At 46.9% G+C, this 16,884-nt stretch overlaps 1 protein-coding gene across 4 annotated transcripts in view; it reads right to left on the reverse strand.

The window, feature by feature from the left end:
* Positions 1 to 16,884, reverse strand: part of LOC104931748 (spectrin beta chain, non-erythrocytic 1) — an 82,965-nt gene that overhangs the window by 5,969 nt on the left and 60,112 nt on the right. For 2 of the 4 annotated variants that reach the window (XM_019259507.2, XM_019259505.2), the window contains 20 exons: positions 16,605 to 16,820; positions 16,045 to 16,464; positions 14,471 to 14,673; positions 14,273 to 14,363; positions 14,036 to 14,182; positions 13,689 to 13,952; positions 11,999 to 12,223; positions 10,777 to 10,866; positions 10,409 to 10,687; positions 10,029 to 10,159; positions 9,737 to 9,941; positions 9,283 to 9,657; positions 9,113 to 9,199; positions 7,117 to 7,131; positions 5,111 to 5,268; positions 4,873 to 5,011; positions 4,700 to 4,784; positions 4,421 to 4,617; positions 3,529 to 3,629; positions 3,337 to 3,391 (listed from right to left, as the gene is read on the reverse strand). In XM_019259507.2, the coding sequence (XP_019115052.2) occupies positions 3,337 to 3,391; positions 3,529 to 3,629; positions 4,421 to 4,617; positions 4,700 to 4,784; positions 4,873 to 5,011; positions 5,111 to 5,268; positions 7,117 to 7,131; positions 9,113 to 9,199; positions 9,283 to 9,657; positions 9,737 to 9,941; positions 10,029 to 10,159; positions 10,409 to 10,687; positions 10,777 to 10,866; positions 11,999 to 12,223; positions 13,689 to 13,952; positions 14,036 to 14,182; positions 14,273 to 14,363; positions 14,471 to 14,673; positions 16,045 to 16,464; positions 16,605 to 16,820 (3,483 nt within the window). The remainder of the gene's footprint in view (positions 1 to 3,336; positions 3,392 to 3,528; positions 3,630 to 4,420; positions 4,618 to 4,699; positions 4,785 to 4,872; positions 5,012 to 5,110; positions 5,269 to 7,116; positions 7,132 to 9,112; positions 9,200 to 9,282; positions 9,658 to 9,736; positions 9,942 to 10,028; positions 10,160 to 10,408; positions 10,688 to 10,776; positions 10,867 to 11,998; positions 12,224 to 13,688; positions 13,953 to 14,035; positions 14,183 to 14,272; positions 14,364 to 14,470; positions 14,674 to 16,044; positions 16,465 to 16,604; positions 16,821 to 16,884) is intronic. The other 2 variants (XM_019259508.2, XM_019259506.2) reach the window with 1 other exon arrangement.

A 16,884-nucleotide genomic window follows, 5' to 3' on the forward strand; every position in this document is an offset into this window, starting at 1 on the left:
TATCATTTCTCTCTTTTTGTTTGCCATTGTCTTGTTTGGAAAAACTTTACTCGAAGTTGATCCGTGCTAGGCTTGGCCGATTGGCGAATCCAACGACGTTTGTTGGGCAGTTCCTGTCATTGTATTGAACTAATTTAATATTCTGCTTCTCAAGAACAAGTGAGGAAAAAACAAAACAGTGTAGGGCCAGGATATTTTTTACATCTAACTCAGCGAATATAGAAAAAAAAAAAAAACAGAATTGGTGATTGTTGGAACACTGTTTTGTTTCTGTACGTCGTTTGAATGAAGCGAGTCTAAGCCCCACAAAAAGAGAAATGTTCTATTTTTCTGTTTATTAAGGGAAATGTGTGCGAGTATTTCCCTTTTTTGATCTTTCTTGAGTTCATTTTGTTCATTTATTGGATCGTAGCAAACCTGGACGGGAAACTCTGGAGGTTAAAATCTGGCCTGACTCATCCATTTAAGAAAGGACGATACAACACAAGTTACAAGATTACTACGAACACACAGTGACTGCCCAGCTTTACACCTAATTTGACTCTTGTTCTAGTATATTTATGGTAAGTTTGTTTTTACAAGATCAGGAATTTAAACCAGTCTACCAACTAGAAGTTAGGTTTATATGATCATGTGAACTTCAGTTTTGTTGATTTCGGTTCATGTCAAATAATCTACTGTGCAATCTGAAAACATATAGATGTATTTACACGGTGAGGTCAGCCCCAGGATGGAAGAACATGAGGTGAAGAAATACAGCATTGACAGAAAACTCAACTAAAATGCTAATGATGGTGATGGCATGCAACACAAAAACATCAACACAAACACTGTATGTGGAGAGAACTATACATGGATATGAACACATGGACAGACAAACCAGAGAGTGTCAGAGTTCACCGATTGGTTCTGACGGGGTTTATTTGGGGGAATGCGTGTTAGTCAGGGGACGGCTGAAGGAGCTGGATGGACATGCAATGGAAACCATGAAGAGAAATGGATAACAGTAAAACATGAAAACAGAGACCGATAATCCTGATGGTACAAAACAGTGTAGCAGAAGATCGAGTAAATATAATGAGGAGGATGGAGTGGATACACACATACATACATACATACATACATACGCAGTGGGACGTGTTCATGGAGGATCAGTTTTTAAATGAGATCATGGAATGGTTTTGAAGATGAACAGTGATTAGTTAAGGTCGTCGTCCCAGCTGACATTGGGCTTTTAGATAAGTCTGAATGATCGAAGGATCATTGAACTGAACGGAAATAAAACTTAACATGTAAATTAATAATTTACTTTGTTTTTAAGAAGTAAGACAGTGAAGATGCAGAGCAGGAGAAGAAGGCTCAACTTTAATTTCTTCTTTCTTCTTAATAATCGTTAATGCAGCTTATTCATTTTCCGACTACTGTAAAAATACAAGGTGAGAACTTTTTATAGTATTTAAAGATTAACAGTTAAATTTTCTCACAATTCTTCTACAAGTTTAACAAACAAGGAGAATAAGTGAAAATATTGGCTGTTTATTCCCCTGGAAATCAGATGAAACAAAAACACTACCACAGCTGTCCACAGAGGCCGCCAACGTCAGCACAAAACTTAGTTACTCACAAAAGTTACTCGTAGAAGCAGAAACTGTGTGTTATGCACATTAAGAGCTGTTTTTACGTGCGCTGTTACCTGAATGGTATATTTATAGAGCGTATGTCGTATGTGCGATGGAGAGACACAGAACGAACTCTATGAAATGTATGAAGATGGTGAAGATGGGCTGTGGGATGTAAACAAACCCGGAGCAGGTAGACGTAGAACGAGTTCAATACTTTAAAGTAGTAACTAAATGTTAAAAGTAACTAAATAATATATCATTTTATAATGTTTTAGAAAATGATTTAAAAATATTAAGAGTAGCTTGAAACTGACTCTTGAAAAATGAAAATGATTGTTGAAATAATTCTTGCAAATCGTCAATGTGTTAATGATGAAGCTAAACTTACAGCAGCTTTAAACCCTTTAATTTAAGACCATGAGAATAAAGCATCATCTCTCTGAGTCTGACTTTAATGTTATTTTAGAGAATAGTCTTCAGATTTACAATGTTCATGTTGACTTGTTGATGAATGCCTGCTTTATATTTTAGTTTATATCTCAATATGCCGACGACACCATCATTTCCATTTCTATGAAACTGACTGACTGGTTTTGGGGCTTTGTGTTTTGGTGGCGGCTCTTCTCAGCTGTTCATATTCCAGAGGGTCAGTTTATAAATGATGACGTAAACAAGCAGAAACATTAAGAGCTGAGGGGAGAGGACGACGGGAGCGTCGAGCTGAGAGAGAGAGGAAGAAGGAAGGAGGAGAACATTTGTTTTTTGTGCATGTATGTGTGTGTTTCCCGCTCTCATACATCACTCACACTCACACCAAATGGAGATTCTGCTAAATGTCTCAAAATGCAAATATGAAAAGTTTAAATCATTAACACGACTTCTTGTTTCCTCGTGCTGTTCTTCTGGTTTGCAGAGCTTCATGTTGTAGCACAGTTATCATTTTTACTGTTTCTAATCATCATAACTAATTAAATACAAAAAGGAATGTTTGGGAACTTTAAGAAAATCTTTGGTGGCCAAATGTGGAATCGACACTACAAAGGTTAAAGTCGTCTGGTTCTAACTTCTCTGTGCGATGTTTTTCTTTCAGTTCTATGAAGCAGGACTAAACTGTGTCCACCTGGATCTTCTCTTCAGTGCTCACTTCTTGTTTTTATATGTTTCAGATTGAACAAGTACAAATATCCACTTCTCTTGTTTCAATCATTTATTTAGCTTCTCATCTGCTTCCTGTGATTTCTGCAGATTACAGGCTTCGTTTAATTAAAGAAGCACGATCATCGGGTCTGTCTGTGTTTGAGATGTTCTCGTTCCACACGACAGAGGATCTTAACGATCTTCTAATTAGTGCTGAAGACGAGGATCCAGGTGGACATGGAGGTCTTTTCTAAACTAATGAGGCTCATTAGAGACGAGCTTCAGTTTGTTAATTATAGTTATATCTCATAACACAGAGAAACTTCAGCACCTTTAAAGTTTAACTTAATTAATTAAGGAATGATTAATCAGTCAGAAGCAAACAATAAATGATGATAAATAATAGAGGAATATTGTCGTTAACACACGGTTAACACCAGAGTCTGTGAGGTCAAAGGTTAATGTGTGTGTGTGTGTGTGTGTGTGTGTGTGTGTGTGTGTGTCAGGGGGCAGCAGTGGGCCTGCGGCTCTGCAGGGTGCTGCTGTATTGCTGGTAGGCAGGCGAGCGATAACTAACCCTGGGAGACTCCTGATCGGACGGCAGCCCGTTCTGAGACACCGGCTCACCCTCCCTGCAAACACACAATGTACACAAAGAGTTAAACACACACACACACACACCTTCAAATATACTGTGTATGATGACAAACACACACACACACACCTTCAAATATACTGTGTATGATGACAAACACACACACACACACACCTTGGCTGATCTACAGCGTCGCCTGGCTGAGCCTCAGTGGGCGGAGGTTGTCTCTTCTTCTCTTCTTCCTCTTGTGCTCTTCTCACTTCCAATAACTCCATCTGGACACACACACACACACACACACACACACAGACACACACACACACACACACACACAGTGAGCTGCATTCTCTAAAACATCCAGCGGGGGGCGACAGCAGCCAGTCTTATAGAGAAATGAGGCGACGTCTCGGCTGATTTCTTGTCTCAGTCTGAAGTCTTCTTCACACACTTAGAGGAACATAAACCATGATCGATACATAAACTCAGATCAAACTGATCAATGAATCCAGCTTCTGTCCTGAGAGCATGTTTCTGTTTGACTTCCAGGTCATACAGAAACATGCTCTCTTCAGTCAGCACGTGTTTTATTTTGAAATTCTCCGTCTGTTTGGGATTTGTTCTGTGACGATGAAGCTCCTCAGGTATGAAACATACTACAGCCATGAACGTTAGATTGTGTCCGACCCGAGGAGCTGACCGAGCAGACACGGTGTGAAACTGTAAATGTTGGAGATGATTTCAAACACAAAGACGTTCGGAGTCTAAAAGACGCCGTCACATTGTGTCGTGACAGAAATCCTGACCCACAAAGTTACGGACCTACCCGGCTGTCACTGCTTTCTGTTTTTCTGTTTTATAAATTCATCACAGACACGACCTACAACACGCTGTAGGAAGTTACTGAAAGTAATCACGTCACGGTAAACAGACGGAGCGACTCGGCTCTTACTGCCCGAGAAGGAGGCGTAGAGTCCGTGTGGAGGACTGACCGGGTCACGGGGACTCAGACTTTCATCTCATTGTGTTCATCCGATGGTCTAATAGCTGTCGTGCTTGTGCGTCTCACCGTGGTCAGCCTCTCCAGAGCGGCGAAGCGTTCCTCCCAGGTGGCGGCCGACTTCTCGAAGGCCTCGTGGCGTTTGATGAGTTTCTCCACCTCGTCCACGTTCTGCCCGATCTCCCGGCTGGACAGGTACGGCTCCTGACCCAGCAGCCACGCCTCGGCCACACCTGCGTCCCGGGAGAACTGGTGCACCTCCAGGACTGGACACGCATTAAACCACATTAAAAACCAGATTCAACCAGCGACCGTGTGACTCAATGGATAAACTTAGAGACGTCTTACCCAGTCGAAGCCACTCCCATCTGTCCTCCCACTTGTCAATCATGTCTTTCCTCTTGTCCGTCAACTGCAACAACTTTTCTTTAATCTGAGGAGAGAAAACAGTTTTAGCGTTCAGCTTCGGAGCCGTCCAGTCGCAGTATTCACGTTGTTGAAGTGCACGAAGGCGTCTCCACCTCCTCTGAAGCGTAGTGCTTCCTGGCCAGCAGAGCTTTGCCGAGCTCGATGCAGGCGGTGAAGCTGTCGTTGCGGGCGTCGATCTCCGCCTTGATGCCCTGGTGGTTGTTCATCAGCAGCTCCACCGACGACACGTCTCTGAAACACAAACAAACCACAGGAACAAACATGTTAGCGCCATCTGGTGGCCATCGAGCTGTGGAAATGACGCCCGATGACTGGTTGGCTCCTCCTCACCTGGGGTTCTCCTGGGCCTCGATCAGGCGGATGACGTCCTCCATCCACAGCATCAGATCCCGCACCATGCTGAAGAAGCGGAACTTGTCTCCGGTGTCCACCAGCTTCACCCGGCGGCCCTCCGCCGCCTCCAGCAGATTCTTCCAGGCCTCGAGGACCTGAAGGAGGAAGGAGGCGACACGGAGAGTTCAGAACCAGAGAGACCTCGAACAGACGGTCACGGGACTTAGTCTGAGGGTTTGAACATCAGAGACGTCACAAACTGTGACGGGAATGTTCGTCTTCGTAACTACAGACAGGTCAAAGGAGCTGCAGGCAGCAGAACGGCCCGGGGGGGAAAGAAATGGGACCAAAGCAAATAAAAAACAAACGCATCCAAACGTTTGTGGAGAAGCAGCCGCCGTGTACGGGGACGAGCCGCTAGCTGCAGCTAGCTCCACTCGCTAACGTCTACAACAGATATTTGGTATTTTGGTTTAGTGGGAGCTATGCTAAGCTAACTGTTAGCAAGCTAAATAACCAGTATCATGATAACGCTAGCTTCTACAAGCTAGGTGAGCATGTAGGGTTGACAGACAGGTTATTCAGACAGTGTTTGGTTAGCGAGCTACGAGCTAATTCCTAATTAACAGATGAATCGTGATGAACTGAATAAATTTCACCGCGTTGTTGAATCCATCAGACATTTTAATAAACATTTTAATAAACATTTTAATAAACATTTAGATTTTAGTTTTTCTAAAGAGCCGAGTGCGTGGAATATAAGCTAACATCTAGCTTAGCGCTGAATGCCTAAAATGTAACTGAACCCCCAAGCTAACAAAGCTAACCATGGAGCTAACAGAGCTAACCATGGAGCTAACAATGGAGCTAACAGAGCTAACCATGGAGCTAACAGAGCTAACCATGGAGCTAACAGAGCTAACAGAGCTAACCATGGAGCTAACTGAACTAACAGAGCTAGCCATGGAGCTAACAGAGCTAACCATGGAGCTAACAGAGCTAACAGAGCTAACCATGGAGCTAACTGAGCTAACTGTGGAGCTAACAGAGCTAACCATGGAGCTAACAGAGCTAACCATGGAGCTAACAGAGCTAACAGAGCTAACCATGGAGCTAACAGAGCTAACCATGGAGCTAACAGAGCTAACAGAGCTAACCATGGAGCTAACAGAGCTAACAGAGCTAACCATGGAGCTGCCACCATGTATGTCACGTGACACAGATCAGCCAATAGCAAAATTAAACAGCAACAGCCAGATTTCAACCCGCAGAGGGAAGTCGCTGCATATTTATAGAACAATATTTAAGTCCTTAATGAATGAATCAACGTGTTTTGAGGGTTTAGTTACACTTGAAGTTTCCTCACTCGTGTCTTAATAAACTGTCTCAGATGACTTTTAATGACACGTCACATTGTGAACGTGGCTAACACAGAGGACATCACAGTTCATGTTAGCAGAGGTGATGGAAACATGGCTGCAGAGGACGGCAAGCAGCGACACTGTGCTCAGCTGACAAGCGACTACATTGAAGCAAATGCCAACAAAAACATTTGATTGCACCACTGTGTGTGTGTGTGTGTGTGTGTGTGTGTGTGTGTGTGTGTGCAGCCATGAACGATTTCAAAATGCATCTTAACTCCATTTGACTGAATTTTAAGTTTTCTGACCCAAACTGGATTTGCAAACTACCAGCAGCGTTTGTTTTAACCTCCCTTAGAGCCCCGGGCGGGTGGAGTTTACAACTTAACTGTACTCATGCACCAACAGGTGAACTGTCAATCAAACATCCACCCACACAGCGACCTAAGAAAGATCGAAACAAACCGTCCAAGTATTTACAAATCACCAGGTCTGAGACTGAGACTAGAACTAAACTGCATGAAAATGACTAAAATGTGAAAGTTAATCAACATTTTAGTCGAGATATTGAAATAAAGTCTTAAACTGCAGCCAAAATGAACACTGATGCAAAGCCAATGTTTTTGGTAAACGGAGTCTCACCTCTCCCTTTCTCTTCTGGTGGACAGGGGGAGGATATGCAGGGAAAGTGACATACAGGGAATGGTCAAAACACAACGCCATCAACAACACTCAGTGCTCATCATCAACAGAAGACTGACCGTCAGGAGACAGGAGGTTTGAGTCTGTCACCAGCTTTTCTTTAAAAACCTTTCAGATGATCTGAGAATCTAGTTTTTGTTTCAGAGACACAAATCTGTGGAATAAGACCGACGAATGAATAAAACCCAGCTGACAGCTCAGGAAGGATTCAGTGTGACGAAGCTATGTGACTGGCTGCTCGTGTTTCCGTCCATTTGTTTGTGAAGAAGACATTCAGTGTTAAAGACTCTGCAGTCGTCTCCTCGTCCTGATTATGAATCGACTGTATATAAAGACGGACGCCATGACAAAACACATCGATCGCCCCCTGGTGGCTGGCCACAGTACTGGTCATTCCGGGGTCGGCAGGGCGCTCCAAGCGTCCTTCAACCAAGCTGGAGGATCCCGAGGAGTTCCCAAGCTGGATGGGCTATGTAGTCCCCCCAACAACAAGTTCTGGGTCTCCTCCCAAGTTGGACCTTGGACCTCCAAAGGAAGACGCCAAAGAAGCTCGAAGGCGAGCTCCCTCTAGATGTCCGAGCTCTTCACCCTCTCGAAGGCCAAGCCCGGACACCCGGCGGAGGAAGCTCATTGCAGCCGCTTGAATCCACGATCTCATTCTTCCGGTCACTACCTGAAGCTCGTGACTACAGGTGAGGGTTGAACGTACTGCACCCCAACCCACCGGTCCAGCACTCGCGTACAAGACCCCGAGATAGTTGAACTCCTTCGCTTTGGCCAACAACTTGCTTCAAACCTGCTGTTCCCTGCTTGTGATCGATTCGGTTGGGTACATGGGCCGGACCTCGATACCGCGGCTCCACCTCTGGCGTCGTCCATCTTTATGTACAGTTTCTGATGCAGGAGGACAAGCTGTCCCTTAAATCGCTGCTAATTCCCAAAACAAAAGGTCAAACAGTGAAACTACTTTGAGTGACGATGCAGGACAATTCATCTTAAAACTTCAAATGTGGCTACACGACCTGCTTCCAGTCTTTGAGCTACACTAGGCTAACCAAATCCTGCATGACGGTGATCCCAGAACATCGGACTGTTCCTTTAACCATCTCCATCTTAAGTCTGGAGTTTAAAAAGGACCTGACCTGTAAAAAAAGTCATTGTTCAGTGTGTTCAGACAGATCGTGAAGTGATGCTTGTGTCGAGCTCAGAGTTTAGACATTTTCAGCAGTTTGTGCTCACGGCTTCACACCGACTTCTTGACTTCACTTCATGTTGTGTCCGTTCACACATTCAGTCATTCAGCGCCTTTTCTCTCTAATGCAAGAAGCCAGTGTGGGAGACTTCAGGACCGTCGGAGAGCATCATTCATCAAAGTATTAAAATGCAAATCTTCTTAAAAAATGAAACAGTTTCAGTCTCACTTACAGTTTTATACTTTAAACATTTCTTTCTGGGCATTAATGAGGTTATTAAACTATAAAACTGTTCATGAGGATCAACACTAATGAGTGAGGAGACTTGATCACGGTGTTTCCTGTATTTTGACCATGCCCTGTAAGATTTTATCATCTACAGCTTGTTGTATGTGTTTGGGCATCTTTTATAAAACCTTGAAAATCTTATTTTTAATTAGATTCCTCTGCTTATGAATTATTTTGATTTTATTGTCCAAACTCGTCGTTTCAGGGGCGAAGGAACGTTGCAAAGTTAGTGCAGCAGCAGCGCAGCATGCATGAGGAACAGAGCCTTTCACTTCACCAGCACTGGGTTCAATTCATTTTCAATTCAATCAGTAAGAAAAGGAGTTTCTAACATCTTCATATAGAAGGAAAATATGTTTATGTACCGTTAAATAAAAGACTAAATGTTCTTACGACACTCAGATTTACTGATTGAATTCAAAGCAAACTGTTTGCTGCCAGACGCCGAAGCTCACCTCGCCTTCTCTCTTCTGAATGTCGTCAGCTTTGTCTCCAGCGTAAGCAGACTGCAGGCGGACCGCGTCCTCCTGAAGCTGCCGCACCTGAAAGCCAAGAGAAAGAGTCAGACTGAACCGTCCAAGCGTCTCTGAGGTCACGTCAGCGCGCTCCAGGTGTTTTCCTGTACCTGTGTTCCCAGTGCTTGAATGTCGTGTTCGAAGGTGGTGTGCATCCTCTGCAGGGTCTCCACGGTGTTCTGGTCCCGGCCCAGCTCCTCTGGAAGCTTCTTGTGTTTGTCCAGGATGCGGTTGAGGATCTCCTTGGCGTCGTGGTAGAACTTGTGGAGTTCGTAGGAGGCGGCGAGGATCTGCGTCCGGGTGTCGATGAGCTCCAGCAGGTCGGCCCAGGCCTCGTTCAGGCCGTCTTTCCACTCCGCGATGGTGGCGGCGTCGCCGTGGCCGGTGTTGATCAGCTCGTCTGCCTGACGGTTGACGGTGTCCACGCGCTCCTGGCCGATGTTCCCGGTGTCACGGGCAAATTCTCTGAAGCGCTCCTGCAGCATCTGAAGACACAAAAGCAACTTACAGTCCCTGAATATCCGTCAGCATCATCAGGACGTCATGACATGTGTGTGTACTAACGGTGACGTGTTCGTAGTCCTGTCCCAGCTCGTGAGATCCGGCCACCACCTCCCGCTCGGCGATCCACTGCTCCAGGTCGTCGACCTCCCGGTTGAGCTGGAAGAGACGGAAACGCTCGTCCAACTTCCCCCGACGCTCCTCCGACAAATCCTTCAGCCCGGCGTAAAGTTTATCCACCTGAGACTGACGCATCCCGATGCGCTCGCTGCACGACAACGAGAAGGGAACACGAGGAGTTAGGACTCAGTATCGTCTTTCTTCTCACTTCTCTTCACGTCTTTTACTCTCTCACCTGTCGGGGTGTTCGGCGGCCACCAGGCCCCGGCTGGTGCTGGACAGCTGGTGGACGGTGTCGGCGTAGTCCTCCACCGCCTGCTCCAGGATCTGATGCTTCTTCAGCATGGCTACCGAACTCTGCTCGTCCTGAGAGACAAACACAGAGAGAGAGAGAGAGACTACAGCAACAGAAACCTCAGAGCGAGCTCAGCGAGGAACTGCTGAGCTAAAACTAAAACTAAGAAACGGGAAGTTTTTGACCTACAGGGCAGAGACGCCCAGCGACACCAAGACAACAGTTTCAACAAGACTGGACGTCTGTCGTCGTGCTGATGAGGCTGGAAGTTCATTAACACCAGCAGCTGTTGACCCCTGACCTCTGACCCCTGCCCTCACCTTGGCCTTCTCCTCTGACATCATATAGAGCTCCTGTTCGCTCATCCAGGCCTCGGCCTCGGCGGCGTCGAAGTAGTACTGCTGGGCCTTGTGGGCCTCGCTCAGGCGGGCGTGGCGCTTCTCGGTCTCCTTCCTGATCTGTTCCCATAGCGACTGGAGGTCGGCGAGCCGCTGGCGAATCAGCTCGGCCGTCGGGCTGTCCTCCCTCAGGACGTGCTGGCTGCGCTCGAAGATGTCGTCGTAGCGCGGCTGATGGCCCTGGATCTCCTTCTGCAGAGTCTGCGAGGGTCAAAGGTCACACAGAGGGTTTAAGAAGGACGCCACATGACGGTCCTCTGTTTGGACCAGGTCAAGGTGCGTCTGCGTACCTGGTTCTTCTTGATGAGCATCTGTACAGTCTGCAGGTTGTGCCCGTGGTCGGTCGATGTTGCTAGAGCCATCCTCTCCTCGACCCAGAGCTGGAGACAGACAGACAGACAGAGAGACAGAGAGACAGACAGACAGACAGACAGACAGAGACAGAGAGACAGACAGACAGACAGAGAGACAGACAGACAGAGAGACGGACAGACAGACAGAGAGACAGACAGACAGAGAGACAGACAGACAGAGACAGAGAGACAGACAGACAGACAGACAGAGAGACGGAGAGACAGACAGAGACAGAGAGACAGACAGACAGACAGACAGAGACAGAGAGACAGACAGACAGACAGACAGACAGGTTACTATAGCTACCATTGACTCCAAGCCCTTTTGGCGTTGTACTCTAATCACAGTCGAGCCTGTACTTTGACATGCTACATGTTAGCATGTTAGCTCTCGTTAGTAAACGTTGAAGTGATTACGAGCTAAAATGCTAACAGTAGCAGTTTAGCTAGCCATCAGCTGTAACTAGCCAGCTAACAAGTGACAGTGTCAGTTAGCTAGCTGGTTGAATAGCGCCTTGATCTGCAGCAAAAAACAAGCTAGCTAGCACATTGCTAACATTTGCTAAATTACCAATATAACTTATTCCTACTACTAGTCATACTGCTACTGCTGTGCTAATGCTAAAACTACCATTATTTCAGTGGCTAATGATGCTAATGTTGATGCTAATGATGCTAATGTTGATGCTAATGATGCTAATGTTGATGCTAATGTTGATGCTAATGATGCTAATGTTGATGCTAATGATGCTAATGTTGATGCTAATGTTGTTGCTAATGATGCTAATGTTGATGCTAATGTTGGTGCTAATGATGCTAATGATTATGCTAATGATGCTAATGTTGATGCTAATGTTGTTGCTAATGTTGTTGCTAATGATGCTAATGTTGATGCTAATGATGATGCTAATATTGTTGCTATGACGACAGCTTCTCTTCCTGCTACTGATGCGTTGCTAACACTGCAGTACTCATTAGTACTCGTAGCAGGAAGTGCTTTCACTGTTTGTGAAAGCACTTCCTGTACAAACAGTTGTACTTCCTGTTTGTGACTCTCGTATTCTCACTTCCTGTTTTTGATAAAGTTTTTTCTGTAACGTGACGATGATCTACGTGTTTCAGTTCTCAGGTCAAAGGTCAGCGCTCAGGCCGCACTCACGATCTCGTCCTCCACGTCGCGGTTGAACTGGTGGATCTCGCGGGACGCCATCAGGTTGTCTCGCCTCTTCATCAGCGGCGCCTGGAGGAACTGGAACTTGGTCTCCACGCTGAGCCGCTGGCCGTCCACCTCCTCCGAGCCTTTGCCCTCCTGACTGAGGGCCTGCGACTGGCTCTGCAGCTCCTCCACCTCCTTCTGACGCACCTCCACCTGGCTCTCCAGGATCTGCGGGTCAGACAGAAAGGAAGAGATCATTTCAGGAGCTTTCACTCATGGTCTTCCTCAGTGGAGAAGATGCTTCTGAAAGGCCTGGAGAAGCCTGATAGTGGACCTTGAGTTCAGTTTTTTTTACCTGGAAATGAATCAAATCAAATAAAGATAATTAGAATTTTAATAATAAAACAAAAAGAATCTAAGAAAATTTAACAAAATGAAAAGAATGAAATGAACAAATACGAAGAAAAACCAGCGATTAGAAAGGTGAAGATCGTCTCTGCACGACGAGAGGAAGATTCACTGAGCAGATCACACACTGCTAATGATATCACACACACACACACACACACACACACACACACACACACACTAAGGATATCACTGATCTGAAGTCAGATGAAGCTTCTCACACTGCAGCTTCCTCAGACTGCCGCCAAACACATCAAATGAAAGATTACATAACTCTGTCTGTGTGTGTGTCTGTGTGTGTGTGTGTGTGTCTGTGTGTAGTGGATGGATTATGTAACGGATGGTTCGTCTGACTGTAAAAATGTTGAATTTAGAAATCACTCCTTCACGTCACGTTCTGACTTCATCATATGAAGGATGAAACAGATCACGGGCACCGTCTGTTGTCACGGGAACGTAAAATCTTCACTCAGTGAGATGGAGGAGCTAACGGCAGCAAACGGAGGGAGGATGGAGCGGACTGATATTTATTATAAACATAAAAATTATTTTATTGGAGCCAGCTGTGAAACATTCACGTGTCTTAAAGTTCACTTTCATAGTAACGTATGATCGCAGCCTGATGTTTCCATTTTCTTCCCCCATAAATATGTTTTATTTTAAATTGTGAAACACTTGATAAACTTTTTACATCTGATCTGACAGTGAAGCTGTGACTGAGTCTGTTCTGAGGTGACAACAATTAAAAGACAAAAGTTTCAGGTAGAAACATTCACACGTGACATGACTTCACCTGAGTGACTTCGTCTGGCTCCAAAATAAGACTTTAACTCTCCTGAAATATAAAGAGGCTGAACCTGCAGCTTTGGGGGCCCCCTGGTGGCTGCAGGGCCCCATGCATCTACATATATGAAGAAAGGCCCTGATGGATGGGAATTAACAGGAATTTATGGGAATTAACAGGAATTTACAAACTTGAAGGTCGACCCTTTAACAGGGAACTTAAATATAGTTGGAAAATATATTTTTATCATCATCTTGACTAAAACAACCAGATTTCCTGCAGGTCCACTTGAATATCTGCTCTTCCTCAGTCACATGCACATAGCACACTGCTTACTGCAGGGCTGCTGAGGCCACGCCCCCTACCTGCACAGGTGATCTCTGTACCTGGACCACACTTTAGAGCCCAGAGCACACAGAGACTGTTGAAGTTTATATTTATGTTTGGATATGATACAGTTGATGATACAGGAGCTGCATACTGAGCCGTGTTTGGCCTCACCTGCTGCTTCTTGAGCAGGATGTTGACGGAGGTCAGATCTTTGCCGTAGTCGTCAGACTGCAGCTGACCCTCCAGGCTGGACAGCCACTTGTCGAGGTCGGCGCAGCTCTGGGTGAACAGCTCGGCCTTGTTGGCGTCGAACAGACACTTGGCTTTGGTCTGGGTGGTCGACTCGAGGTCCTCCCACATCGTCTTCAGGGACGCCAGCTTCTCTTTGACCATGGCCTCCGTCTCCGGTTTCTCCGCCATCAGCGCCTGTCCGTCCTGAAACAAACGTCTGATTAGCTCATGACACTGAACGTCTGCTGCACGCTCGGCATCGTGGGAGCGACCCTCCCTGTCCCAACCTTGTCGATCTTGTCCAGCCACTCCTTGTTGGACTGCAGCTCGGCCATGAAGGCCTGGTGTTTGAGCCACTTGCTGTGGAGGTTCCTGGCCTCGTCGTACGACATGTCCTGAGCCGTCAGCATCTTCTCATTGATCCACAGCGACAGCTGAAGACACAAACAGCAAATGAAGCTTTTGTCAGTGCATGTGATGGAACTTTTAGCTCTGACAAGTCTGGAGTTTGGGGTTGGGTTTACCTCCTGGCAGTCCTGCAGGAACTTCTGCAGGTCTCTGTTGTCCTTGAGCCTCATCAGCAGGTCGTTGGCAGCTGCTCGGTTCTTCTTGTGTCTGCAGGACAAAAACGGAGTCTCAGACTTGTTCTTAAATCTCTAAAGCTTCTGGACTACACATGACTGTGACTAACAAAGCAGACAGAGCTTCAGTGTGATGGTCACCTCTGGTCGATGGAGTCCACCTTCTCCTGGATGCGCTCGGCGTTGATGTTGCCATCGGTTACCAGGCGCCGGCCGGTGTCGACCACGGCGCTGATCTTCTCCTCGTTGGCGTCCATGGTGGTCATGAAGTCCTCCTGCTTCTTGATGGCAGCCTCGGCTCCCTCCAGAGTGCTCGCCATCTCGGTGTGGGCGAGGACGTACTCCTGACACACAAACACAGAGGAGACGGTAACTGAACGCCGTCCAGAAGACCTAAAGACCTGAAGACCAAAAGACCTGAAGACCTAGACCTGAAGACCAAAAGACCTAAAGACCTGAAGACCTAAAGACCTGAAGACCTAAAGACCTGACGACCTGAAGACCTAGACCTGAAGACCAAAAGACCTGAAGATGTAGACCTGAGGACCTAAAGACCTGAAGACCAGAAGACCTGAAGACCAGTAGACCTGAAGACCTGAAGACCTAAAGACTAGAAGACAACAAACTCAAGATCTTTTCAGTCTGACATTTACTTAAATTATATTTATTTATTTGTTGGTGTGATTGATTTGTTTTACTCTGATAATATGATTTAAAAACACACTGAGGTCTAAACATGTTGCTGTAATGAACCTCTTCTACCACATGGTGGCAGCCTCTGACCGTCTCATGATGAAGGATGAAGGTTTGTTGACCAGCAAAGAGAAAGCAGGAAATCCTCCTTGATTACTGACTAACTGTTCCAGCTCTACTCGTGCTGGAGCGTATCCCAGCATGCACTGGGTGTAGACCTGGATGGTTCATCACGGGGACAGACCACATGACACCGGCCTGGATGAACGTCCGGTCAGAGATTCATGAGTTCACTCTGTGGTCAGATCACATGACAGTGACATCACTCTGAAAGTCTGAGCCGGGACCAAGAACATCCCAAAGTTTCAGTGACCGTAACTGGTCTTGAAGACTCGGATAAGAAGATCGGCTTCAGCTCAGCAATCATCCGATGTGGAAGATCAAGTATCTGGTGACCTTCTGCAGAACAACTTGGAGCTCAATGCTCCAAAGACAGTGGAGACGGTTGTGGACTTCATCGCCTGCCGTCCTCAATGGACACTGTGTCCTCCACAGTGGTGACCATCATCTCCCAAGACCTCAAGGACTCACCAAGAAAGACCAGCAGAGGTGAAGGAGTTCAACCTGCCAAAGACAATGATGGTGCAAGTCTACACCTCCATCACTGAGTCCATCGTCACCTCCTCCATCCTCCATGAAGCATTCTGAGAAGGTGATAGGCTGTAATGTCCAATCTTTTCAGGACCTGGACTCCTCCAGGACACTGAGGGATGCCAGTAAGATTGTGGCTGACCCCTTCCACCCCGGACAACCTTTTTGAGACAGGCCCCTCCACCAGGAGACTGCAGCCCATCAAGACCAGAACCTCACCACAACAGCTTCTTCCTAACTCGAGCTGGACTCATTAAGAAGGCCCGGAACACACTGACTTTCACTCTCCTACCCCCCAGAGACGACACACTGACTCTATGGTTGTCCAAGTCTGGACTGGCCTGTCTGGTGTGATGACATCCATGGTTTACCTGGTTGTTGAGGAAGGCCTCGGCCTGCTTGGTGTCCCTGAGGAACAGCTGGTAAGCGTGGGACTGGGACAGCAGGTTCTGCCGGTTCTCCCACATCTTGTGCAGCTCGTTCCAGCCAGTGTCGAGCGCCTGCAGCCGCTGTCGCAGGAACATGTACTGCGCGTCCGTCTGGCCCTGCGTCACCATCTCGCCCATGTCCCGCATCTTCTGGTAGTCCTCCTCGTAGTTGCGGATTTCGTTCTTGATGCCCTCATGCTGGGCCAGCAGCTTCTCGGCCTCGGTGAGCGTGTTGGGCATATCCTCAGAGGCGATGGCGGTCTGTGTCCGCGACAGCCATGACTGGAAGTCGTCCAGTTCACGCAAGAACTGCTGCAGCTTGCTGGCCTCACCCAGGGACTCCTCACGGTTCTTCATGGTGTCCTGAAAACAGAAAAGGGGTCAGATACTCGCAGAGGAGTGGAGTCAGTCTGGATCACTAAACACTGCAAAGATGCGTTGGAGATTTGACATCTGGAAAGTTGTTGCCTTTCTAACTTTGTGAGTGTCAGAGATTCTCGTACCTTCATCTCGTCCCAGACACCGGTGATCTCCGCCAGACGTCCCTTGATGGCCTCAGACTGTTCCGGGTGCTCTGAGGCCAAACGGTCCGCCTCTTTTCCCAGGTCGGCCAACTTGTCTTCGATGGCGGCCAAGTCGCGCTCCATCCCCGTCAGCTTCCTCTGCAGAGCCATGACGCCGGCCAGGTCGTTCCCCAGCTCCTGGGTCGACTCGATCACCTGAAGGAGGACAGAGAGGGACGGATTAGAACTGTTTAAGACGAGAATCCTTAATAGTCCAGAG

The sequence above is a fragment of the Larimichthys crocea genome, unplaced genomic scaffold, assembly GCF_000972845.2.
Source record: "Larimichthys crocea isolate SSNF unplaced genomic scaffold, L_crocea_2.0 scaffold417, whole genome shotgun sequence".
Taxonomy (NCBI): Eukaryota; Metazoa; Chordata; class Actinopteri; family Sciaenidae; genus Larimichthys; species Larimichthys crocea.